This window comes from Taurulus bubalis (assembly GCF_910589615.1).
Source record: "Taurulus bubalis genome assembly, chromosome: 9".
Classification (NCBI taxonomy): domain Eukaryota; kingdom Metazoa; phylum Chordata; class Actinopteri; order Perciformes; family Cottidae; genus Taurulus; species Taurulus bubalis.
Window position 1 is genome coordinate 3,027,638 of NC_136597.1, and position 27,861 is coordinate 3,055,498.

Genomic DNA, 27,861 nt, shown 5'->3' on the forward strand with positions numbered 1-27,861 from the left:
AGGTGTAAAGGACAATAAAATGGTCCACAAAAAGGTGAAATCCCTGATTTGAATGGCTTCATATGAAAGGATGTTGCTAGTGGTAATTCATCTTTTTATTACTTTTAATAAATCCCAATAAGAGGAAAACCAGGAAATATGTTATCCTTTTAAAATACATTTTGTCAGTATAGGCCCAATATAAGTTATGCTCCTGTGTCAAAGAACTGTTTTGTGGGATGAATTCATCGTTTATCAATCATGATGTTATGAAATGTTTCTTTTGTCTTAATTCATGCAAAAGTACAACCTTGTCTTTTATTGCTCTTTTTGTTTTTTTAGCCACTTTTCCATCTGTTATTACTCTGAGGACCTCTATACCTTCACTGGCACTATTTCACTTGGGCTGTAGCATGAACTGATGCTGAGCACGGGACTGAGAAGCAGCAGGCCAGACACCGTGTAAGTAGTTTCCCACAGATTTAAGCGTGATGCACTTTTCTTTTGGCCTCCAGTGCCAGCCAGTCAGACTCCTGTGCTCACTGCAAACAGCAGGTCATTGAACTGAACCGAATCAGGTATTAGCTTTATTATGTCATGCCCACCCATGAATAAGTAACTTTATGTTTTAGCAGCACCAAAGACTTTTTAATAAAAATGTACAAATACAAAAATCACTTTCTCTTTTATAGTTCTGCTGAAAGCAGCTACAATCAGTATTGTGTGTATATATATATATATATATTAATAATGTATCATATAACTACATGTATGTGATGAATCCCTTTATAACATTATTATGATTCCCTATGTGAATATTTATGTATGCAGTCCCGCTGCACTTTGCACTCTGTGTTGACGACAGTGCTCGTGACGCACTCTCGCGCAGGTGTCGTTTCGCGTGCGTGCGGCCCGTCCCTCCCCCGTCCCTCCCCCGCTCCCCGCGGGTCCCCTGTCCCCCCCCCCCGCCGGTAATTGATGGCCGGTATGGTTCTCGTTAGTCATGTAGGAGGGGTGTCATGGCACAGCCCTCGGTCTCCACCAATGGAATTATGGATAGGGCTCAACACCCATGTTGGCGGCTCTTGATATATAACCAGCGTAAAACCTTCCCAAAGGCGATATTGTTCATCATCCTGCACGCGCTGCTGCTTTTTTGGAAAACTTTCTATTGAATATTTAATGAGGTGAGTGCATATGATTTGATTTTAACATTTCATTGAATGGTCTGATAAAATACAAATGAACTGTGAATTAATGTGCATAATGTTTTGGGGGGAACGCACCGTTGTAAATTGATTCAAAGTTTATTTTTGCTGCAATAATGCTTCGTTATTTATGTATTTATCCCGTTTCTGTCGCTTCTATGCAGAGGGTATATTACTAACAGCTAGAACAGAATTACTTTCGGATGATTGAAAAGTTAAATAACGTTTTTCAGCAGAGAGAGAGCGTCTGATTATACACTTTGAATATGCAGAATCAGGCGTGACCAGCATAGCATCTTCATTCTGGGATATTCTCAACTTTTATGTTTTTGCAGTTGTAAGAGAAATCTCCACTGTTGGAGGAGTTGTGCATGTCTTCTATGCAAGTAACAGTATCATAAAATATACTGGTACAACAGAAAAGTCCAACATTCAAATTGTACTTGAATAAAAGTACAGTATTAGGAACAAAATGAACCTCAATTATATATTTAATTCAGTAGTCACATGCAGAGGACCCCTGAGTGTTAAATTATGATATATTGTAATGGCTTGATTAACATGTAAAGAGCCTGCTATTGTTGGCAGGTTGAAGAGGGGCTTATTTTGAGTATTTAATAAAGTGTTGGGTGGTTGAATCTTTAAAATGATATTTTATAAAATTACATCTATCAGATAAATGTACAAATACTTGAATGAAGTACCTTAAGAGTGCCTTTAAGAACAGTTTTGAGTGTGTTGCTGCTCTAACACTCCGTGGTCATTTCCCTCATCAGTTCCAGGATGGATAACCAGTCTTACTTGGTTCAGAGGAATGGGAATGGGGTCCACGGCAAAAGCACCGTCATCGGCAAAAGCCTGATCGCGACCGAAGTCAACGGGAAGGGAGTGCACGGGAACCCCGTCCGCCACGTCAGTGTGAACGGCAGCTTGTATCCGACCAAAGCCAAGAGCCGCAGGCAGAGATGGGAGGTGAAGCCCTCCGACATGGCCAACAACACGCTTAACCCCATCAGGGCCATTGTGGACGGGATGCAGCTCAATCCGAACCCGGATAAACCCATGATCTCTCTTTCCATAGGTGAGAGGGTTTCTGCATGACTACATCTGTGTTTGAAACACTTTTGGACATGCAGCTTTGTTGCAAACACTAATAATCTATATTGTTTGATACTACTAAAACATCTAACTATCAACTAAAAAGATCTAGTACAGATATATGGTTTCTTACACATGTATGTGCCCCGTATTCCCGATTTGTCATGTGTAGAGTGACTCAGACCTTTGACCCTTGTTGATGCGTGATATTTGCATCCTGCCACTGTGACTGAATGCCTCCCATCACATTTGCTCCTCAGGGGATCCCACTGTGTTTGGAAACCTGCCGACAGATGATGCGGTGCTGCAGGCCATGAAAGATGCCATAGACTCCCAAAAATACAACGGCTACGCTCCTTCTGTCGGTGAGTTGCACTGAACAGCAAAAAAAAATTAAATTCCAAAGCAAACATCTTGAAATGCATGGAAGTAAAGAAATGTGATTTCACGTTAGCTTCAAAAGCAGTCAAACGGATGCATGAGGGTGAGATGTTTTTTCATGGATAGATTACTGGCCCAGGGGCCAAAAGGGTCAGGAGCCTCTCTTCACCTACAACATGTCACCAAAAGAGACACTTACTAACCTCAAAAAGACACAAAATGACCTCAAAGACACAACACTACTTCAAAGAGGCACAAATCAACCCCAAAGAGACACAACATGACTACAAAGAGACACAAATCAACCCCAAAGAGACACAAAATGACTACAAAGAGACACAACATGACTACAAAGAGACACAAATCAACCACAAAGAGACACAACATGACTACAAAGAGACACAAATCAACCCCAAAGAGACACAACATGACTACAAAGAGACACAGAACAGCTTCAAAGAGACAGAAAATGTCTACAAAGAGACACTCATCAACTATAAAGAGAAACTAAACAACAATAAAGTCTGTGTTTTGCTCTTAAATTAGAAGATGTGGTGAAGCCTTTTGCATGTCAGTGCCCAAGAGCCCCTCATTGTCCCTTTCAACTTCTATTGTGAAATTTAGTAAGCAGAAATTTGCATGAGCCACACGTTTCCTCTGTGTCCACCGGCAGGTTATCTGAAGAGCCGACAGGCAGTGGCCAACTTCTACAGCTGCCCCGAGGCCCCGCTGGAGGCAGAGGTGCGTCATCACTCCTCAAACACGTCGCACCTTTGCTTGACACATTCAGATTTTCACGCCCTTTCATCCTCGGTCACCTGCAGTGCTACCTAGATTGTCATATAATCGGAATCACATTATATGACAATCTAGATGCATTGTGTGTGAAGGAAAAAGACATTTTCGCTGCACTTGCAATATTATGCTCATGATAGATAGAATCAGATTGTAATACGTGAGTGCGCGTCTTGGAAGTTAATCTGCACGCGACAATGACGTTATTGTTGATGTTTTTTGCATGAATATGTTGTTTTGGAGTCTATTAAATGCAGCACGCTCTCTTCCAGGATGTGATTTTGGCCAGCGGCTGCAGTCAGGCCATTGACTTGGCTATCAGTGTCCTGTGTAACCCCGGGGACAACATCCTGGTCCCATGCCCAGGCTTCTCCTTATATAAGACTCTGGCTGTCTCCATGGGCATCAAGGTCAAACTCTACAACCTGCTGGTAAGTAGGAGGGGGGTCCCATCCCTACCTCACCAAGCTGCTTGACACTCACTCGACCTTTTCAATTTGCAAGGGAACATTTGTTTATTTTAGTTACTACAGCTGTTAGAGCCAATGGTAATTGAGGAGCATATCAGTGGCCAGGAAAGATTAAATGGATTTGAATTCTTCTTCATGAGCTTAGAAGACATTACTTACATTTGTAACGGCCCGATAACCCAAGGACCCAAAAGCACAACTCAGGAAGGCAGAGGTACAGAATATGATTCCTTTACTTAACAGGTAACTACAGGTTACACACAAGGAATGCTGGAGAGCTAGGTTCAAAAACACAAGACAATCTGGCAGGGGAAGTGCAAGTGAGGAGACCTAAGTAGTGAAGACTAATGAGGGGATGTGCTACAGGTGAGACAGGGATGGGCCAGGTGCAAGGAATGAGGGCTGATGAGGAGGGAGTGACTGATGAAGGGGGCGTGCAGCAGGATCTGAAATGACAGGACAGTTAGTACACAGACAGGATGAAAATAACTTAAAGAAAAGTGTGGCGTTGAACCGTGACAACATTACATTCAGAGGAAACAGAAAATAAAAGGAAATCAAGCCAACACATGGTACTGTATCAAACCCGTCTGATGTAAACTATGAAACACTCAACTCTCATATACGTTGATGGCATTTGACTAAAGGGAGCGGACATATATACGGCGTTCTCCATCACACTGCGTCTTTACATTGAGATGCTGTCACGCAGATAATAACAATGGCTTTAAAACCCGTAATACAAACAGTAACAATTTGGATTTTGTGCAGAATTTTCTTTTTGGGCCATACTGCAGTTAGTCACTGCAACTCTACAAATCTATGAACATCTACAAATTTCTTGAGTACATTAGATTAGATTACCATCCTAAACAGGCGTCATAAATGAATGTGACCTCGCCATAGCAGGTTGCTTTCTCATAGTTCGCAGTAACTACCCCTGAACGTTACTAAGACCAAGTTACCAAGTTTGTGCCGTAACCCTGACGTCCCTCTTTGGTTTGCAGCCAGAGAAGTCGTGGGAGGCCGACCTGCAACACATGGAGAGCCTGATTGACGAGCGGACATCTTGTCTGATTATTACCAATCCGTCCAACCCGTGTGGCTCCGTCTTCAGCGAGGAACACCTGCAGAAAATCCTCAAAGGTTAGCTGCAGTTCTGCTTTAGTAGAAATAGTTTGAATTCCTAAAAAGGTTTGAATTGTCAGGGGGCGGAAATTTGGACTAAAACAGCATTTTCCTCATCTTCGTGAAACAATAGAATTTTAATTTCCCCCCTTTCTTCAGTGGCCTCCAGACACTGTGTTCCCATTCTGGCCGATGAAATCTACAGCGATATGGTGAGTGCAACAACACACACAGGGCTTGGCCCTCTGTAGCACCAGCGAGGCACGTTTCTCGCCACAGTGACAGCAGGTTGTGTTTTATTTGGTGATATATTTTACAAGGTTAACCACCTGTTTCAAATTGTTACTAAAATGGCGATCGTAATCAGCTGAAGCAAGTAGTTTTGTGGCTTTTTCTGGTTTTGTTTCTTTCAATTTACAACGTTAACCACATGTTTTAAACTGTTCCCTTTGAAACGTAATGGAGAGTGCAGTTTAGTTGTATGGGGACGTCATTGTGTAGGAGACATGGTTGAATATCATGAGGATTTATCAAATCAAACGACATATAATATAAAAACGACATATAATACCTTGATCAGTATCCTACAACTGAGTACTTTATCTTCATAATACCATGACTCTCTTTTTGTAAAATTGCAACTTAGTTCTCAAAATAGTACAACATTCTTTTCATTATATTATGACTTTATATTTGGTTGGTACGAGCTTTCATAAGCACGCGTCATATTTTGTTCAATGGGAAGAAACGGTGATTTTTGATAGTCCGAATTTTTATTTTCTCTAACTAAAAAAACAAAAACAATTGTGATCATGAAGAGTTAAAAAGACACTGACCAAATTTAAATGTTTCCGAGAAAAAAAACAATCAGCACAATCAGTACAAAGCGTTGGCATCAATGTTGGCCTTGAGAAGCCTGGACCGGTCACCTTTTGTTGGAGGTCATGCAAATATGTACACAGACATCCACATGCACATAGACTCCTGTATACACACACACACACACACACACACACACACACACACACACACACACACACACACACACACACACACACACACACACACACAGGCTTGGATATCGTTGCTCAATAAAAAGAGATAAGAGATGAGTTGAATTTTATACCAGTAGTTTTCCACCTTGGTAACATTCTGATATGATGATAAATAAAAATCAAGGGGATGTCTATACTTTCTCAATCCACAGCTGGTTCTGACTGTTAGGTATTACCATATGTAGTTTCTCGTAAAAAACACCAAAAACTGGAAGCCACATGTTGTCAACAACACACATAGTGTGAATTTCTGCATAGCCACTTTGCCTCAATAAAGGTAGCAGCCATACCAGAGATTTGCCTCCATTACTAAGGCAGCTCCTTCCTTTACAAAATATGCTGTAGCTAAAAAAACATATATAATTTGACACAGTTGAAATTATTATTATTTCAGTTCCAGCATCATTCCATTATTAGCATCATTGGGTGTTGAATTTCTTGATAGAAGCTATCTTTGTTATATTATGGGAATGAAACGCTAAAAAATGTGTTACCGTTACCTAAAGTCAAATTATGGTAAAATGATGAAAGACTTTGACAAAAAGTTAGTTAAATCGTGCATATAACTAAATGCATAGCAACAATACATCCATGGTAGCCACTGATTTGACTGACACCAACTGGACAATAAAGTTGCCGGCCCAAAAAAGTCAGTAGCTGGCCGCTCCTGTCCACATGAGCCATTTAATTACCTGGCATCCTGTAAAGCATGACAGGAACATTTACAGTAGGTTTCTAACTAAGGAATCCAATTAGATAGAAAACTATGGTGGCGGCGGCAGCAACCACTTACTATCTGAAAGTAGCTTCAGAACCAGCAGTTTTTCACAAAAAGCAAAAAAATCCTGTAAGTTATTGTCATACTCAGCCACGCCATAACTTTCACTTTCATATAATATTTTTTGAAGGGCTAGTACCTGTGCTATTTAAATGTGCCGTAGGGGTTGGTGCGAGTGGAAAAGTTTGGAGTCGGGGTTGTTGGGTTCATCACAAACCCCAACGTTTCACACTGAACCTAAACAGACCAGAATGACTTTGCACTTTTGTGGCCGCATCTGTTTGCAATCAATACAGATGACGGGTTTTCAAGGAATGGGGGCTGTGTGTAGGTAGAGAGCTGGGATAGGGGGAGTGGGGCCAGGGGGTCTGAGAACTGCACCCGCCAAGCAAGCCTCTGCTTCTTGAATGAGTGCTCGAAACGTATGTCTGCACAGGATAACTTAACTTAACAGATAACTTTACATGCACAGAGAGTAGCTAATCTCTGTGCATGTAAAGTTATTGTGATAATCATTCATTTATTAGTATTTAACCAATGACCAGTGCTGATATTGGTAAATAATCCATGTCTACCTCGCTCAACTTCTCCGTACTGAACATAATATTTTATGTGATCCTACACGAAGGTAGGGGGAGGAACAAACCAGACGCCAAAAACTGCTTTAAATTGGAGAGCTATGCAGGCACATGCCTGATGTTATGTCATTCACAGCAGTCTGGCCAATAGGATGCGGGGCAGTACCCAACTCGGAGCCAAAGATATCTGGCTTTAATGAGAACCAGCTTTCTATGTGGTTACTGTACATCTCCCTTTCCCTTAAAGCCTCTCGCTCCCCTACCGATTTATATATTAAACAGAGCTAACATGCTTTTCTTGCATGAGTAGGAAGCTGAGCTTCGGAAAAGGTTTAAGACACATTTGTGTTAGAAATGGTGAAAAATAAACGATTTTTCCCGCCGCTCAACTAGGTAATTTGTATCTTTAAATACTTTAACTTTTTTTGCTTTGGTTCACCCTCACTGCTCCGAACAACCGGTAGGTAGCATCAAACAAACACATTTAGCCACTAGCATAGTGGAGCATTTAGCTACTAAAGACCCAGATATTTTTCTCAGGAGATGGTGGAAAGCAAAATAATAAATAAGACGGAGAATACTTATCTTATATTCGCTGACTGGTATAATCAAGTGTTTGTTAAAGCCAGGGTTGGTAATGTTGAGAAACTAGCAAGAATATGCTTCTTTTTTTTATGATTTAACCGAAAAACCTCCACCCAGTGCTGCTAACTATTTTCCAATGAAAGTAGTTCGCAGCACTAGCTCCAAAAGTAACTAAAGCTATAGAGGAAGTTGCCGAGTTTGATAACCCTGAGAGCCCATTCCTTCAGGCCTCCTTTAAACGCCACTCTCTGCAAATAATCATAATGACTGTAAACAACAAGTTATGGTTATGGTTAGTACAACAGCTGTCAAGCTAGCAGCTTGTGGAAGACTGGTTTCATTCAGAACAAATTAAATGATTGGACGAGCTAATTACAGTGCTTTCTTTTTTGAGTCGGAGCATTTGATTTATTGGTCACTGTCGAGCTGTAATGAGAATTTCAACAAATATAACAAAAATGTTTTTGAAGAAGATTACCGACCCGAACCGTAACACGTTAGGACATATCCACTTGATATCTAACAATGAACCTTACTTGGCTTTCTGTGTCAACAACATGGCCTCCATTTGAGCATATGTTCCATTTGAAGGCACAACGACCCTTAGCATGAATGTTCTTTGCCATCTGAACGTATTTTATCTTGTTCCTGCTCCCGTCCTCAGGTTTTCCCCGGTTGCAGTTGTCCCTCCATGGCGTCTCTCAGCAGTGACGTTCCTATCCTTTCCTGCAGCGGCTTGGCTAAGCGCTGGCTGGTCCCCGGTTGGAGAATGGGATGGATCCTCATCCACGACAGGAATGATATATTTGGATCCAAGGTACATACAGCTTTATTTGCACATTCTTATTTTAGGAGAGAGAGAACAATAAGACTCCAATAGATAACAATTACATTTACCTAATGCGGCATGTCTCCACTGCAGATTCGACAGGGTCTGGTGAAACTGAGCCAACGTATTCTGGGAGCCTGTAGCATCGTCCAGGGGGCCCTGGATAGCATCCTCAACAACACACCTCAAAGCTTCTACAACAAGACCGTCAGCTTTCTGAAGGTAAACATGGGGATCATGAGTAATATACTGCTAAATTCATTAAATCTGCGACAAAAATACTGTCTCAATGATTCTAGTGGAGGCACGAGTCGGTCGGCTGACCCTTGCATGGATATGTTGTAGACCCTTTCACTGCCGACGTCATGATTACTTTAGCGTGTTAGCTGGTGGCAAAACAGTCAAACACAAATGACCTCCGAATGACCAAGGTTACACATTCAAAATGTCATCTTTCTGTGCCAGAATCAACATTTAAGATGATGAACTGTTATTTTAAGCTCTAGCAAGCTACAATATAGACGCGTTTTCAGACTACTAACTTCCCCAACCATTAGGGTAAACTATTAGAGAGATGGAGCTATGGCCTGATCGCTGTTGTGCTCATCGTCCAGCACCAAAGCATGAGGAAACCAGTAAACCAACCAGCTACTTAGCCCGCTTTGCTAATCCAGCTTCCACCTAAAACTGGTCACGGAAAGTGATCTGAACAAAGTTGTCATTTATCTGGAGAAAGCAATGTGCTTTCTTACCCTGTGACAAGAGCGTATATAAATTATTGAATTTCCCTCATTTAGCGGCTGGATAGTTAGCTAGCTAGCTAAGTCCACCACGCTAACGCTACACTGGCCACAGAGCCAACAGCGGGCTGGTGTCCAGGTTAACGGTTCCTTTTATTATGTGTTATATATACATAATGTGTATATTGTGCAGATTATTTATGATAACAGTACAATATGAAAAGGCTCTCTTCAATGGAATCTTTACTCATAATCCCTATACATTTATGTGACCAAACTATTTAAAAACTATTTTTTTACTATTACAGTAATATATATAACAGGAGACTGATTGGATGGCTTATTCTTGTCTTCCTCAGACCAACTCAGAGATTTGTTTCAATAAGCTGTGCACCGTCCCTGGCCTGAACCCGATCATGCCTTCAGGTGCCATGTACCTCATGGTAAGTACTACATTGTATTGTATGAGGTTTATCTTATTTATGTAATTATGTGTGTATTGATATTTATATTAAAAAATCTGAAGAAGTGGTTGCAACATCTCAAAATTGATAGCAATATAAAAAAGTGGAAACATCAATTGAATTTAATTAGTATGCTATTATGTGTCCATAGAATGAGCCTTTTTATACTTTCACACTATTTATATCGCACCTAGACCTCCTTTTTTTTTTTTTTACAATATGGGACCTCTAAGGGGCAGTTTAACATGTTACATTATAAATATTCCACATTCATTCCTTTCTCTTACCTATATGCATGTGTTTGCTGCATGTGTACGCTGTATTTTGCTGTATGTGTTTGCTGCATGTGTATGCTGTATTTTGCTGTATTTTATTACATTTAAGGCAGTTTTAATATGAATTAGAGGTTAATATGTGTTCACATTTGTCCAGGTGGGGATTGACATCGAAAACTTTCCAGATTTTAAGGACGATGTGGACTTTACTCAGCAGCTGGTGACCGAGCAGTCAGTCTTCTGTCTGCCTGCCTCAGTAAGACACCTTTTACCGTCATTTATCCATTTTCCCCTTCACGCCTACACACTCACATTTAGAATAAAGATGTGTGACCCTTTTAATGACCAAGACTGTCCATTCTCTGCCGTCTCCCAGGCGTTTGAGTACCCAAACTTCTTTCGCATCGTTGTGACGGTGCCGGAGGAGATGATGGTGGAGGCCTGCAGTCGGATCAGGGAGTTTTGCCTGCGCCACCATCGGCCCCGCAGCTGCGACAGCAACGATCTGGACCAGTGATGAGTCAGAGCGGGACCAGGCCCAGAGGAGACCAAAGCCTAGAGGACGGAAGAATTGTCCACTAGTCACATATACTGAGCAGGAATCAGCATTGAAATTGTATTCCACCGTTGTTCGGAAGTCAGAGATGTAGAAATCGGACGTCAAAACTGTGTTAGTATCGTCATCACTGTGGCAACGAAAAAGCTTGGATGCGACACATCTGATTGTCAACCGATGGTGTAATTTTTTATGTAAACCGTATGCAATGAGCCGACCTAATATTTATATTTTATACAGGCAGCGTATATATATATGACTTGTTCTTGTGTATTTATATAATTTGTGTAATGCTTTGTATGTCAATGTGATGTAACCTCTTTGATATCAACTGCATATGTGTAGACTGCATATTGCGGACGCCAGCTGGCATCCAATTATAAGAAGTGAATATATATTTTAAGGTCCATTTTATAAACAATACGCATGGATAATATTCTGCATATTCTGCAAGACAGCGACTTCCGCCTACATTGGTCATGCTCTTTATCAGAACATTCTCTGGATATTGTTTGTATGTTAATTGTGTGTCATATGGAATCACACACATGTGTATATATACAACTAAAATTGTATTTAGTAGTTTTGTTCTCTGTACCGAATAAAGACATTTTGACATGAGTATCAGAACAAAGCGTTTTGCATATCCATAAAAAAGACCGTATGGCATACAATAGTATACTTTAAATCTTCATGGAATCAAACATCCAGAATCACAAATTAGCTTCAGAGGGCCTCAGGATCTGTGCAACGCAATCCAAACGCTATTCGACTCTTATGTAACTTCCTGTCTGACTGCACACAATGGATTTCTCCATGTCTCCAGGTCTGCAACAGTTTACAGGCCTGGAGATCATTCAAAACTTCTCTGGATGATAAAAACGTCTTTCAACCTGGCAGCATTTCTCCATGTTGCATTTAAGTCGTGACATTTGACTTAAACCGTTAAAAGTTTCTTTAAAACGTTTTACTGTACAATGTTTAAGCAGAAAGAACGAAAAATCAAATACATGTCTGGTGCACGTATAATAAATACACGGTAAATAAAATGATATACCATATGGAGGCCTTGTGGCTGAAGGAACGTCAACGTCAGTCTGTCCATCACTTCTCGGGACTGAAATGTCTCAGCCAGGGGAGCTATTGCCACGAAACCTTGACCTTTCCTCCAGCGCCACCATGAGGTCGACATACTTGGTCTCGGGCGAAATATCTTGACAACTGTTGGATGGACCCGCCTCAGGATCGATTGTACCTCTGACTTTTGATCCGGTGGCATCCTTGAATAAGGAAAAGAGCACCGTAGTAGCATTTTAGTAGCACTTAAATGTTTCTTACTGATAGCACTTTGTAGTTTAACTTTATTGAAGAAATTGTACTTTCTTGATTCTTGTTGTTCTGAGTTTGTCCTCATGGTTGAATGCACTTATTGTAAGTCGCTTTGGATAAAAGCGACAGCTAAATGAAATGTAATCACCTGGCCAACATTTTTGGTTGTTGACCAAATACCTGCAAAACCAATGACATTCCCATCAGCTGCACTTTATGTTAAGTGGTAAGTATAAAATGTTAGTTATACCACGATGCATCTAAATCTGACATTTACAGGACTTTATGGTATCATGTTCTTGGAACCGTCTTGGCGTTAGTCACCTGTTGGGTTGTATTTGGTCAAACACAAATGTATTTAGGGATGCAAACAAGCTCTGCATTACAGATAGAGCAGGAGGACCTGCCTCATGCCCGTATCACATCTACAGCACATGTTAGTGCAGTGATACGAGATTGCCATCTAATGTTGGACTGGAAACATTACAGCAGGTCTTTTTTTCTGACAGGTGCAGCCTTTCTGTGTGTGTGTGTGTGTGTGTGTGTGTGTGTGTGTGTGTGTGTGTGTGTGTGTGTGTGTGTGTGCACTGCCACCCCTATGAGAAGAGTGACCTTTGCAACATTGCTCCTCCCCCTCACTTTAAGACATGGTGGTGAAGTACTTTGTGTGTTGTCACACATTAACCACTGAACTGATAAAGCAGAAATAGGAGCGAGAAAAAGGAGAGAAAAGGGAAGACACAGTTCAGATAAACAAGCCAAATCAGCAAAGAAAGAAAGAGGAAGGACGTTGACTCAGCAGATGTAGTTTGAGGGGAAAAAGAGGAAGTGTACGAGTTTGTGCGCCCAGTGTGAGCCGAGGTTCTCGCTTCATTGCTCTTTCTCCCGGCTCCATGGAGGACACACAGGTGGCCAGGTTCGTAGAGCTGAACGATGGCACACGGATGCCAGTTTTGGGTCTTGGGACATGGAAGGTACTCAGCACCCTCTTTCCTATATCGTTTACATATATATGTTATCAATTCTGTTTTTTTTTGGCATACTATTGTTCTGAAATATGTGTTGCAAATGTATGCATTTTAAGAAAAGTAGTATTTACTGAAGGGTTCTGCCAAGGAGGCAATTGAAAATACTGGCTTCTGCCATTTAAGGTCAAATGGAAAACTCCCTCATTGGCTGCATACGGGTCCCACCTGTTGATGTGTAAAGAGAACTGGATGGGAGGTGGCGCCGCATGAATATGAACGGCAAAAAAAGTTACAGGCGTCTCTTTTCCAATGCAAGTATCTGGAGAAAAGTCCATTGCGCCCAATGGCATCACATAACAACGTGGAAATTGTAATTCAACAGTCTGGACACTATGAAAAACATGTATTTCCACGCCCAGCGCTCTTCCTTGGGGCTTGGATCCTATCTTATTTGTCAAATGAATAGATCGTTATACAGGCAATATGTGAAATATACAAATATACGTGCACATATTGGCAACAGGACATTTTGCCCCAATCATCCAGACGAGTTAGCCAACTTTAAACATCGAATTCAAACAATCACCAGCATAAAACTGTCTGCTTGTTTAGATAAGATAAGTGTTCGGTCGTCAGAGTCAAGCGTTACAGAATTCTATCGAACGTTTCAGAGACTCGGGTGTTTCAGTTTAATGAGTGACCGTGTTAAATGGGGACTTTAAGTCAAATGTGTTGGATCATTTAGTGACTTAATGTCTCCCTGGTGAAACGTTACATCTGGACCACTAGCTAATGTATTCTACCTGCTCACTGACAGATCTGGAAAGTCCCTTTAAGGGTCTACAGTTTGACATTTTGGGAAATAAGCTTATTTAGCTTTCTTGCCAAGAGTTAGTTAAGATTATTACCACTCATATAGATATATATAGATAGTGGAGAAGGGCCTATTTAAAAACATCTTTTGCTCCTTGCAGTCCCCCCATCTCCCCCTCACCTCGGTCCAGGGTGCGGTGGAGGCTGCCATCGCGGCCGGCTATCGCCACATAGACACCGCTCACATGTACAACAACGAGGTTGCGATTGGCAAGGCGCTGCGCTCCAAGATGCAGCAGGGCGTCATCAGGCGCCAGGACATGTTCATCGTCAGCAAGGTGGGCGCCTCGCCGTGTTGCTCCCTGGCATTGCTGCAACAGAGCAATTAGTTGTTTGCTTTCACAGAACTAGCTGACATTATTTTGTATAAGATACTTTTGTTTTCTATTCACCCTCCTGTACTGTACCTTTTTGTTCATATATATAGCTGTGGTGTACCCATCATGCCCCAGAGGACATCCCTGAATGCCTTAATAAGTCCCTGAATGATCTCCAGCTGGACTACTTGGATCTTTACCTTGTGCATTTCCCCGTTGGCCTGAAGGTTAAGCGCAACATCCACATTCACAAAGTCAAACAATTTGTTTTAAAATGCTTTAGGAAAAGGAGAACACTTGCACTCATAGATACAGAGAATTGTCTCAAGGAAAGGTCAACCTTTTCTTTTTAAAAATATAGATGTAATATTTTACAAAATTGTTCTTATCGAACAAAACATTCAGCTTCAACCTGTATAAGTGCACCTGTACGCTATTAGCGGAGCGTGCAGTGTTCATTCTGAGTGTGTTTCTCAATTTGAACAATCTGTTTTAATCATTTTATACATCGCCAATATATAAAATATCGAGTATTTTCTGATTCTTTATGTTTCTCTGATCTCACTCGGTAAGAGGGATATAATTATGTCACAAAAATGAAACATGCCATGTCTCTAGAAGCATCTGTTTGACTGTTATTTACATTTCTTCTTAGAAAATGGGCGACGACTTTTTCCCAAAGAAGGACGGAATAATTCTGACCTCAGACATCGACTACGTGGATGTCTGGAGGGTAAGAGCCGTTTACGGGGGAATGATGTGATTGAGCCGGAGAGACAAATGAAGACTTTATTAACAAAACTTGAATGTGAACGGGGTGCAGGGAGTGTCTTGGTCAGGGGAGTGTGAGGTGGGAGTTGAGTAAAGATGATTAGCAGCTTGCTGTGTCAGACATGTTGACCCTTTATGAACCCTTTCCATAAGTCAGCATTAGATGGCGACTTTGCTCAAGGGAATTACCCACAATTCATAGCAATGTGACGTTAAACCAGCAGTTCCCAGTGGAAGCATGGAGACGTAAAAAAAAAGAAAGGTAAACAAAGAGGCACGTGATAAAATACCTTTTACACTACAACATTACGGATTAAAGATGGAACATAAAAACACATGAAATCAGAGGAATGCAAGCAGAGATTATACATATAGTATTTATTTACATTCATCAAACATTTTGTTTTGACAAAAACGAGTAAATAGATCATTTAAAATGACTTCTCATCTCGTGAGGAAGACGTTCAAATCAGTGAATAAAAAGTATCAAATAAATACACAATGGTACACAATATGTTTTTATGTGGTCACGTGATATGTTGCAGCAAAGTGCTGTCATTCATATTTACACCATCAAGTCCTAAAGCCTCTCACACTCAACCACTTAGAGGTGATCAGTGGGTCCCTGAGGGGTCAGGGGTCAGGGTTTAGGGGGACGTTGGGTTCGGGTCATGGATTAGTCCTGCTCACCTGTGCACTGGCACCACCGGAGCCACCTTATTCATTAGTATATAGTATATAGATAGTTTATACAGTATGCAGCCGCACCTAATAACTACGATATCTTATACTCCATTTCAGTTTGATTTTCAGTTACAGAAAAATCTGAATGGTTTCTTAAACTTTGACGTTTTCTCCCTCAAGGTTAATTAGATGGTCTCTTGTTCTTCCCTCCTGTTGTGTTTAGATGTGTAAAAAGTACCTTACTTTTTTAAAACAATGCTTCATCCTCAAATATAAAAAAAATATAAAAAATGTAATAACAAAAAAAAGAAAGATACATCATTGGGGTCAAATTTGATCTGGTATTAATTATGGGTGGTTTTATAAGAGAAATGCATACAGCAGTAAACGTTTCAAAAACCACCATAAATAAGAAAAGTCCGAACAAAACACAAATATTAGTAATACAATCCTATAGTAGTATTTTTGTAATAATGTTAAATAATGTCTCTCTCACTCACACTGCAACCCCCACCCCTACCTTACACACACACACACACACACACACACACACACACACACACACACACACACACACACACACACACACACACACACACACACACACACGTATTGTGTTTTTTCTTTTCGCCTATTCTCATAGGAAATTAAGTAACTTTAGACTTAATGAATAATTGCAATAAAATTGTAAAATGTTGCCTATTTTAAACTAAAAGTACAAGTTGTACATTATAAATTAAATGTGGTCTAAAGTACATACAATTTAAAAGTAACTATATATAATTATTGCTATAAATAATGCACTTAAATATAACATTTATCTGGATCATAATCCATTTTTTTTAGATGTTTGTAAATTTGAATCCATCTCAAAGCAATAGAAGGTTTAAATAAAACATCCATGAGAAGGACACTTAGTTGTTTTTCTTCACACGAGCCTCTCAGGCTGCACGGTAGCGACGTCTCTGTCTGTTGCTGCGTTGCAGGGGATGGAGGCCCTGCAGGCCTCGGGCAAGGTGAAGAGCATCGGCGTGTCCAACTTCAGCGTCCTGCAGCTGGAGAGGCTCCTGGCTCTGTGCAGGGTGCCCCCTGCTGTGCACCAGGTGCGGCATGTTCGGCCCCTTTGTTGACATACGTTTGTTCACTCATACATTCTCATGTCCTTATGTTCCTTATGTCCGCTTTTGTTTGGTGTTTTATCGTCCATAGATTGAGCTACACCCCTACCTGGTGCAGACAGAGATGATCGAGTTCTGCCGAGCTAAGAACATCGGCCTCACGGCCTACAGTCCCTTTGGCTCGCCACAGAGACCCCCAGAGATGTGAGCGCCGATCCTTCTGTGTTCCCAATTCAATTTACATAAATTAGCTCAGTTGGCCCCAAAGAGGACACATTGCTTTAGATCCACTTTGTCATAGACTACTTTGTTCATATTGCAGTTTCAACCAAAGTAGAGCTCGTAAACAAGTCAGTTTACTCAGGACTGTCTGTCATCTTATAACCCTTTGTTATCTTCACACCATAGAGTTCAGATCAATAGAGCTGTTTCCATCTATTTATTTACAAACAGGATCAATCTTGAACACGGAGTCTGGATTTAAAACAGCCAAATAAAAATAAAAGTGAATTATAAAGTATAAAGGAAGACCCATTTCCTTTTCATTCATGCATTTACTTTCATAATAAAATGAAAACACATGTGAAAAGGACAATGATTTAGCTTTGTCAAGCAGTTTGCATTGTGACATTGACAATGAATGCAATTTTTATCTAATCTTTAACTACTTATTTACTTGTTCTCTCTTTTCTGTTTGTGTTTTCAAAGTCTTTTAATTGCAATTGTAATGTACTCTTAAAGTCTTGTGCTAAATATATATATATACATATATATATATTGTCTTGTTAAAGTGCTTTGAATGCCCTCTTGTCTGCCCGGTGTATCTCGGCCATCTTAGGTTCAGAGGAGACCTTGATCCACATCAGCTCCTGGAGGAGCCAGTCGCAGCAGATATAGCCAAGAAGCACAGACGCAGCCCTGCACAGGTCAGTGTGGTCTACTGGTCTAAGTGTGTGTGTGTGTGTGTGTGTGTGTGTGTCTTTGTTAGTAACAGCGGTATCCTCCCAGGTATTGCTGAGGTACCACGTGCAGCAGGGCATAGCAGTCATCCCTAAGAGCGACAAGCCTCATCGCATCCTTGAGAACACAAAGGTGAGACCTCTCCATGACTGTTTGCCCACTTTCTTTTTTGTGATGGTCATTAAATATCGTTTAATCTTTTGTCTGAACTCTCACAAATTGTGGACGTTTGCAACTTGCTCCTTTTCTTCACAACCAATGAACAGAAATGACCATATTTGGAATGCGGAGGAGTGACGTAGAGACGCCGTATATAACTCACAGTAGCCCCGCCCTAAAGGATCCCCTGCTTTATGGTCTGTTTGACTCTAAATGGAGCATCATTTACTAAATGAACATCATGCTAGACATGAACTCATGTCTACAATGTTTACTGAGGGAATAAATCAAGAGAGGTACTCGTATTTGACCATTTCCCATATACACAATAACTTATAAGAGAGAGTAAGTCACATTCTGAAAGAGTGAACAGTATGTAGATATTTGTATAGACTTCTATACAAGTCATTTATATAGACTTCTATACAACCAGTGGAGTCTCCCCCTGGTGGTCAGTAGAGAATGCAGCTTTAAGACATGAAGCATATACTTCTATACAACCAGAGGAGTCTCCCCCTGGTGGTCAGTAGCAAGATAGCAGCTTAACACATGAAGCATAGACTTGCTTAGTAACTGCAAGATTAAAGACACTTCCGCATTGGTTTCCTTCGGCAGAACCGGAGGTTGCCGCCTGGGTCCAACAGAGCTCTCCGTTTCAAATCAGTTTTTTAAAACAAGCATGGAAAGAAAAGACTATATTTTAAACAGCAATAATGGAGATGGGTCGGAATGCAGTCGTGGGTAACTGTCTACGTAGCTCATTGGTACGTGAACTTACTGACCGCACCGTTTATCAGTGGCTAAAAGAAACAACGTCAAAATTCTTCTCATGATGCATATTGCCGACATTGAATCATCATTCGACACAACAAAGTAGTGTATTTCCCCTTAGAGAGGCTGGTTTATTAACTGTGTCGTTGTCTGTAAAAACCCATTGGTCCCAATCAGTTTTGGTGTTTGTGCAGATCTTCGACTTCAGTCTGACGGACGAAGACATGAGAGCCCTGAGAGGACTGGACCGCGGCTGGAGGGCCTACATGCTGGAGGAGTAAGTGACGCGCTGCAGTAATGTTCTGCAAACGCACCGCTGTTCTTACCACTCTCGTTCCGTTCCTCAGAATCAAGTCTCATCCCTACTACCCCTTCGTATGAGGCCGCCTGGAGGGTGGAGTCTACCGATACTGGACTCGAGGCCGGCTACATGGCGCCTGCCCACAGCATCCGTTATTCACGCTGCGATTCATCAGTGCCTTGTTTGCAGAATACCCAAGAATGTGAAGACAAATGTGACTCAGTGAATGGGACTGAAACAATATCAAGTCATGCATGAGCTCTGAAGAGTGAGGAGCATCTTTTACAGTGTTCCTGTGTCATGAATGAAATACTGTATGTTTGTGTTAACAACTGCTTTGGAATTAAAGACAATTCTTTAACTTCTCAATTTTTTTAATTACAATATACACAATACTGAGCCACACATTGTCATTTGAATCATACTCCCTGTATTATGTGAGTTACAGTAGAGTACAGTTTTGCTGGATGGAGAATTTCATTTAATGTATTTGCACTTTGGTGTCCAACAGATTACAAACACTTTAAATCTGTTCATGTACACAAAAACACATGAAATGACCGTGACCTATATTACCAGCGCATCACGTGGCGGCGGCACAAACTGTGTTCCGACTAAGCCTCAATCAGGATCCTCATTTCATGAGGTGAGCACGCAAATTAAATCCAACGTGACTACAAGGCTCAGAGGGTGTGACGTAATGAACAATGAGGGTGAGCGAACACAGGACTTTCAGCCGGGTCCCAGAGTGTTGTTGAGTGACGGTGTAGTCACTGTTGTGATGTTTTTTCCTGAACCTCCACCTGTACACATTAAAATGATTCGACGTGTAACTTACCGCCGCGCAATGCGCTTTCGAGAGGTCACTGTTGTTTTTCTGTGAGACCACGTGTGTAAATAATGGATAAACGGTTGTTTAAATAAATGTAGTTCTGTGCTCCAGAGGAAAGTGGCCACAATGTCTCTTTGTCAAATTTCATCACTTTTAGTTCTGCTGAGTCCGGCTGACCTCGGAGACGATGATGTTTCTGAGGGACTCCTCGGATTTTTCCTGGAGGGAAACTTCTTCACACCTGGTGCAAACGTCCACGAGCACAGGAGGTTAAACTGATTAGAATTTGGTGGACAACGGGTCCCTTGACCTCAAGTAACACATTTTTGGCCATAAATCAAGCATCCATATGTTAATGACAATTTCTAAGAGGTAAAAATGACATTTTGGACAGACGTGGACGCAAACTGCCACTTGACTGGTTGGGGGGAGGCGTATAACCGTGAGGTGGCCAGTCGAGTTTTGGTAGTCTGGTCAACAAATATATGTACCGTAAAAGTCGGGTTAGGAGCCGCTACTACCTTCGGTCAGTGTCCCCGTTAGCTCCCCGCTGTAGCCAGCTGGCGCTCCTGCTAGCGCTCCGTTACTTCCCCGCTAACTTCCGCTAGCTCCCAGAAAACCACCGAAGGTAGCGGGACCAGGCTCGACACCCGACCCGGGCAGAGGGGATGCGGGCAGTAGCAGCAGCAGCGCTAGCTAACGCTGCTCCTAGCTTGCTACAGCGGGGACACTGATCGGAGGTAGGAGCGGCTTGTAACCCGACTTTTACGGTATATAATATATCTATACAGCGTTAACTTAGGCATGCAGTGTGTCACTCAACTGAAGGTCTTGTAGGAGATAAATGAAAGCAGAGGGAAAACTTCTTTTCTGTCCCATCCCTCTTACTAATCAGATGTTCCTAAAAAGAAACCCTCTTGTTAATTCAGTAGTTAGCGTTATTGCCACCTCTCTGCCTTTGTGATGCTGCACGGCCCCAGAACAGGATTCTGATACCCGTGTAAGGGACATAACACATTATGTTTCTTCTATGAAAAAGATGTATCAGAAATGTTTTCAGACGAGAGAAAGTCCTTCGTCACTGCTGCTACGTGGGGTGTGATTTCCGTCATCCTATGTCCCTTCTTCTTCGTCGTCTCCGGAGAGGGTGACGACGGCGAGGGCTTCACCGTGCACACGCACGCCGAGGCCCCTGCGATGCATTTGGGAAGGTCGGGTCCTCTGGACCACGCGTCCTCGTCGGGGTCGTACACCTGCGTGGCCCTGGAGAACGCCATGCTCTCCCAGCTGTAGCCCCCGAGCACGTAGATCCTCCCCGCCCAGACCGCGAGTCCCGCCTCGGTGTTGGGCCGCAGCAGCGGCGCCACCCGCGTCCACTGGCCGCTGCGCGGGTCGTAAGACTCCACCTGCAGGACGTCGACGAGCTCCGCGCCGTCCTCTTCGTTGTCGCAGCCCCCTATGGCGTAGATGAGGTGGTTGGGTGAGGCCATGCAGTGCCAGGCCCTCGCCGCGGACATGGCCCGGCGCTCCACCCACACCTCGCTGTCCCGCGACGGATCGTAGCTCAGGAAGTCGCGGCGGTTTGGGCTGGTCTGTAAGTCTTGACCGCCTGAGATGTAGACTACACCGCGGTGGACCGTCCCAGCGTGGCCATGAATAAACCTAGGGAAGACGGACGTAAAAAATATGTAATATGTTCTCCGTAATACATCCTCAGGGGACCATGAATGCCAAACCCACCCGTAACAGAAATGTCCCCACGAATATATATATATATATATATATATATATATATATATATATATATATATATATATATATATATATATATATATATATATATATAAAAAACAATAAACAAACATTACCTCACTTCACTTATCACGTCCAATGTGTGATATATTGCACATGATTTTGTCTGTGAAATCATGTGTCATATACACCTTCTAATAAAAGATAAGGTGCAATATTCTAACTATATAATATTCCCATATAACTCTCCCCTTTTCCCTCTTTTCACAATTCAGGAACAGCACTCAGGACTAGCTTATTTATTACTTATTATTGTTATTTAACACTTTTTAAAAACTGTATCTAATACCTTTCTTGTATATACTACCACCTTTTGTACATATACCACATATATATTGTACATATATCATGCCGACCCGTGTCCCTACCTGGGCAGTCGTGCCACGTAGGACCAGCAGTCCTCAGAGGGACAGTAAACCTCCACAGTGGACGAGGCTTTGGCGTCGTTATTCCCACCCACGGCGATCAGGCAGTCTCCCACCGCCCCCAAGTAAAAATGCGCTCGCCGCTCGTTCATCGGGGCGCCCTGGAGGAGAGAAAAGGCATCACACCGTCATTGTGCGCGGGCGACTTAAGCCGCTATAAGACAAGCGCCGACGGACATCAGAGGACCATGTGGACTCTTGCAGTCTGCACAGTACCAGGGTCCACTGGTTGTGGCGGGGGTCGTATCTGTACAGCAGGTTGCAGGCGGCTCCGTTGTCCCGGGACAAGCTTCCCCCGGCGGCGAAGATGAAGCCCCCCAGCACTGCCAGGCAGTGGTGGCTCCGCTTGTCCGGCAGCTCGGTTTCCACCTCCCAGACCCCCGTCTCACCGTTCAGCCGGCAGACATTGGCGCTCAGCTCCTCGCCGCGTTCCGACACCTGGAGGAGTAAACAGAGAGGAGCGCTACGGGATCAGGCAGGGTTATTAAACAAGTGGTTGTTTTATGGTGACGAGATATTACAAGGTCACAGCTTGAGACTCAAATCTTTAGGGAGTAGAAGCTGCATTATTTTTTACTTTTACTACACACCTGCTGTTGCCCTCACAAAGTATGTACTGAGGTATCTGGTATGCATTCAATAGGGACAAACTACATGGTCATAACACGGCACCTTCAACTTGAGCTCATACGTCTGCTACACAAAGGATTGTGGGTCAGAGCAGCCGGCTGGCTTGCATACTGCAAAATACTACTAGTATTTTGGACAATCTGTTTCTGGCACACTAAACAGTGGCCGTATGGGGACTGGAAAGCACAGCATGTCTTCATTTCTGCAACTAAAGTCTGACTCAGGTTTGTGTTCAGAACAGAAAGGGACAACAGAATTGAGAACAAATATTCTATATTAACACATTTTCGAGCAAAAACAAATGAACCAAAATGTCAAGAGGATGACACCTTGTCATATAAGAGAACACTTTGTGGACTAATTACTGCAAATGGCTACATCAGATTCTCTCACAATGTCAGTGAGCCATTTTGGATTATGTTCGCCCTCATTGTTCATACTACGTCACTCCCTCTGACGTCGTATACAACCAGAGGAGTCGCCCCCTGGTGGTCACTAGAGAGAATGCACGTTTTAAATACACGTCTGTATCGGCGTCACTTGCCGGTTGCCTCCTGGTCCTCTTACCTGTCCTCCGATCAGCAGCAGCTGCTCCGCCCCGCCCCTCAGCCTGGTGCGTCCTGTTTGCAGGACCGGCTGGGCGCTGGGCCTGGCGTGGTACCCCAGGGCTTCCTCCACCAGGGCCTCGCAGCCGGCCTCCTGCGTCGGAAGGGCCCGCAGCGCCGGCAGCACCCGGTCCGTCAGCTCCCACGCCGGCATCAGGGGGAAGCGGACGTGGGAGAGGAGCCGCACGGCGTGGGTCGTCCGCTCGGGGGCCTCGGCGAGCCACCGCAGGGCGGCCTGGAAAAGCTCCTGCTCACCGTCGTGCTGGACCTGACGGCGGAGAGGAGAGCGGCTTTTTTGTCAGTCTTTGGCCCCAAAAGGTGAAGGATGAACTCACAGTGTCGACAGTGGGACAGGGCGGGGTCGTTCACCTGGCCACTGGAGAGGTAGGACGCGAGTTTGTGTGGCGGGGTGTTGCGGAGGAAGTCGGGCGTGAGGGAGAGCGCGGCGAAGCGCGCCAGGACGAAGCGGTCGACGAAGGCGTCGAGCCGCTCCAGGCTGTAGAGCAGCGCCAGCTCCTGCAGGTACAGGTAGTTGCCCTCGCTCACCTCCCGCTCCAGGTACTGGCAGCAGAAATCCACGGCGCGCCACACCTGAACAGCAGCAGGACTTCTACAGTTCACACGTCTCCTTAAAGAACTAATGGTGCTATTAATATTCACATTTTTGTTTTTTTTTAGCCTGAAACATTTTTGTCTTTTGTAGCAATTGAAACCCACGTACTTGCATACATATAAATCTGCCCTCATCTATACTACTATACCTTTTCTTAGATGAAACAATTATGTTTTGCTGGCTTGTATCTCACTGTTTTGTCGTCCTCTTAATGTTATGTCTATGTATTGTCTTTTTATTAAAAAATAAATATATATAGTTTGTTTCCATTACACTGCTGTTGCTGTTTTTATTTCTGAACAATTTAGCACTACATTTGACCTGCTATTAATAATTCATGACCAATATATAAACAATTTGTAAAAATAGATTCCATAACTTTTCCATGACTTTAAACCAAATTTCAATGACTAAACATTTAGTGAAATCTGGGTGTAAACAGTAAAAAGTGAGTAAATGTAGTATTTAAACTAACAATGAGAATACAAAGCATACAGTAAACCTTAAATGACTCAAATGAGACAATAGTTTGATTAAAAGAATAAACATTTATATAGATGCCTGTATGTATGCCTGCTTATATTTTGAGTCTTTCTTTTAAAAGCATATTAATTATTTCAAACTCAGCGTAAATGAACGTCATGAACACATGAATATAACACATTTACATGACTTTTACAAAACTTTGGGGATTTAATTTTTTTCAAGGACTTTTCCCAGGCCTGGAAATAAGCATTTTAAAATTCCATGACTGTTCCAGGTTTTCCATGAGCGCAAGAATCCTGCAACACGGTTATTAAGGACATTCTTTTAATCCTCATCCTGAAGTTGTGCATACACATCATAAATAGTTTATAAATGCTTGATAATACAAACATTTGCCCACAATCCTTTTTGCTGAAACGTGATATTTGTCCTTCTGTGTTGAACAGAGTCTCACCTGCAGAAGGTGGGCAGCTTCCAGCACATGCTCAATGTTTCCTCCATCCAATGGCAGCTCTCCGCTGTACAGGAAGTCCACAACAGCGGTCAGACCGATGCAGGACATCCCAACCAGCTCGACCTGCGGCCGGGAAGAGGACAGCGGAGGTTAACCCGGTGTCGGCCATTTGAGAACGTCCGCCCCGGTGCACCATCCTACCTCCTCCTGGCGTTCCTCCCTCATGCCCAGGGTGAACATGGCGTGGAAGTACGGGCTGGAGGCGGCCAGGAGGGCTCGGTGAGCGGGGACCCGCTGCTTGTCGGCCACCAGCACCACGTCGCAGAACTGTCCGTGCTGCCGCTGCTCGTCGATGCCCCGCAACACCGCCGCAGCTTGGTCCACGCAGCGGAACACCTGCCAACACAAAACATACGGTGTGGAAAAGCGTTTGCTTTTTGAGATGGTTCATTTTTGCCTAAATCCAAAAGGTTCAGTTCAGGGCGAGTCAATTGTCTTTCCCGTGTCCTCTGATCCCTCGCTTAACATGTGTTGCACCCTTGAAACGAACGGTCCACAAACACGTCCTTCTTCAGTTTTGCAACTTTTATTGAACAGATCCCAGTTTAAAAACAAGCATATGTTTTTGTCTTCAACCTGTATACACTGTACGTCTTCTTCACTCCTGTCTTAAAGAGACAGCGCTCTCTTCTGAGGGGCCAATACAATACTGTCTGCCCTTCACAGCCAGTATGTGTACAACATATGACTTCACTTAGAAATAGACACAGTTGTATTAAATTAGTAAGACATATGAAATAACATATTTCAGGGTGCATTCTCTCTACTGACCAGCATGGGGCGACTCCTCTGGTTGTATAGAAGTCTATATAAATGACTCTACTCTTGATTTATTCCCTCAGTAAACATTGTAAACATGAGTTTATGTCTCAATCTCTAGTTTCAAGTCTTCTTCAATACAGCATGATGTTCATTTAGTAAATTATGGTCATTTAGAGTCAAACAGACCATAAAGCAGGGGATGCTTTAGGGCGGGGCTACAAGGTGACTGATAGGTCACTACAACAGTGTTGTCTGTGTTTTTGTTTTTGTCTTTGAACTTGAACCCTTTCACAGATTTCACTTTTTTTAGCCACCTAAGAATGGAGTTTATCAGTGTTCGGTCGTACACGGGTTCACCCTCTGGTGTAAATTCTCAGCCGGAACACACACACACACACACACACACACACACACACACACACACAGACACAGACAGAGACCTTGGATGAATCACTGATCCGCTGGGGCAGACACACACGACTTGGTTTGCCATCGTCCATGATGTTTCCTCAGGTAGGCATCATCTAAAAGGAGATGGACACACACACACACACACACACACACACACACACACACACACACACACATTATAAAACCAGAGTGTAAGATCTCCCCTGGCTTATTGTGCCCCATCCCTAGTCCTCAGTGAGTCCCTTACAGGACCAGGACTCTTCCTCTGCTTGTTACGTCACGTTACGTCACTTTCTGATTCAAACCCTTTAAAAAGCTTCTGTTGTTATGAACTGACAGCTTACATGTGGAACCATCGTGGAGCAGAAGGCAGTCACCCCTCGTTACCTCCTTTACGCACCAGAAGGGGAAGCAGTTGCCTTTCTTTTCTTTTCTGGAGGAAACGAGAAGCACGCGACGCTTTTCAACGACGACCCGAACCGGACCGAACCGGACCGCTGGCCGCGAACAATGTCGCGTCACAAACTCACTTCGCAGAGAGACACAAGTCCCAGAAACCACGGCTTTCTTACACCACGGAAGCAGCTGAACAATGTAGCATTTTCAGCAGCCTGAATAAACAAATGGACTTCCGGCTGAGGTTTTCAAAATAAACTAATTTCTCCTTTATCACTCCTTGAAACGTTGTTTTGCTGCAGCCATGGCACGTCAACGTCTCTGGTGCGAGAACATACATGACGCTATTGACCGGGACCGATGGTCTCTCAAAAATAATGACTGTTTATGTCATTTTAAATTGGAAATATAATGACTTTATTATTTTGCTATTTTATTTTGAAGCCCAAACATTTTTCTAGCCGATGTCGTGATTGACAGCAGGTAGGTTAACGGGAGCTTTAAATGAACTCCAGGAAATAAGATGCTCCTAACGGACCAATCACAAGCAGGTATATGAGAGCGCGTTCAAGACACGCAATGTCCCCGAACGCTTTAAACTTTAAAGCCAGACCACATGCATGTTCTTGTTAGCTCACAATTTTGTGTTGGACCAGAGTTATGTCCTTCTCAACTGTGACAAAAAAGTTTTGAACAAAGTTAATATAATAACGTGCATTTAATCTTTGTCTTTGTTATTTTCTTCTGTTTTAAGTTTGATCTTTGATAAAGTAATGTGGGTTTCTTAACCCTAAATTAAATGGATGTATGTCATAGTAACAGAGAAATTTGCTTACATATATTTTTACATTTATATAAATGCATGTACAATATTTTTACACTTGAATGAACAAGAATCAAATACAATGACAGTTATTTAGCAAAATGTTCGGGAGTAGTTTATACAGTGTTACAGTTACAACCGGCTCTTTGAGGACGACCATGATGCTGATGTGGCCCGGGGTGAAAATGAGTTTGACACCCCTCAATACTGGGAAGTAGACCATAATGGACTTGGATGTTGAGGTGAATTTTGTGATTTTTTATTTTTTTTTACTTTAGTGAATGCAAACACAACTAGAGGATCATCTGCAATTTGGAAGTAATTGGAAGTCCTTCATTTGGATCTCAATTACACAACTGTAAAGTTTGGTGACTACATCTCG

At 42.7% G+C, this 27,861-nt stretch overlaps 3 protein-coding genes across 3 annotated transcripts; 2 read left to right on the forward strand and 1 right to left on the reverse strand.

Annotated features, from left to right (window-relative positions):
- Window positions 1-1,967: 1,967 nt before the first annotated feature.
- On the forward strand, window positions 1,968-10,880 carry tat (tyrosine aminotransferase; the record flags this gene model as incomplete). Its single annotated transcript, XM_079223837.1, has 11 exons — window positions 1,968-2,268; window positions 2,546-2,650; window positions 3,340-3,407; window positions 3,734-3,892; window positions 4,939-5,077; window positions 5,219-5,271; window positions 8,720-8,872; window positions 8,978-9,106; window positions 9,984-10,067; window positions 10,521-10,619; window positions 10,740-10,880. The coding sequence occupies exons 1-11, from the start codon at window positions 1,971-1,973 to the stop codon at window positions 10,878-10,880; spliced, it is 1,428 nt and encodes a 475-aa protein (XP_079079963.1). The 5' UTR covers window positions 1,968-1,970.
- A 2,261-nt stretch (window positions 10,881-13,141) lies between these two features.
- On the forward strand, window positions 13,142-20,535 carry LOC306741534 (aldo-keto reductase family 1 member B1; the record flags this gene model as incomplete). Its single annotated transcript, XM_079223836.1, has 10 exons — window positions 13,142-13,222; window positions 14,191-14,367; window positions 14,517-14,633; window positions 15,062-15,139; window positions 16,848-16,964; window positions 17,071-17,183; window positions 17,818-17,905; window positions 17,988-18,071; window positions 19,064-19,146; window positions 19,217-20,535. The coding sequence occupies 10 exons, from the start codon at window positions 13,142-13,144 to the stop codon at window positions 19,248-19,250; spliced, it is 972 nt and encodes a 323-aa protein (XP_079079962.1). The 3' UTR covers window positions 19,251-20,535.
- On the reverse strand, window positions 20,156-26,349 carry klhl36 (kelch-like family member 36; the record flags this gene model as incomplete). Its single annotated transcript, XM_079224069.1, has 9 exons — window positions 20,156-20,243; window positions 21,065-21,664; window positions 22,183-22,340; window positions 22,456-22,677; window positions 23,437-23,742; window positions 23,844-24,065; window positions 25,028-25,150; window positions 25,229-25,423; window positions 26,290-26,349. The coding sequence occupies 9 exons, from the start codon at window positions 26,347-26,349 to the stop codon at window positions 20,156-20,158; spliced, it is 1,974 nt and encodes a 657-aa protein (XP_079080195.1).
- Window positions 26,350-27,861: the final 1,512 nt, after the last annotated feature.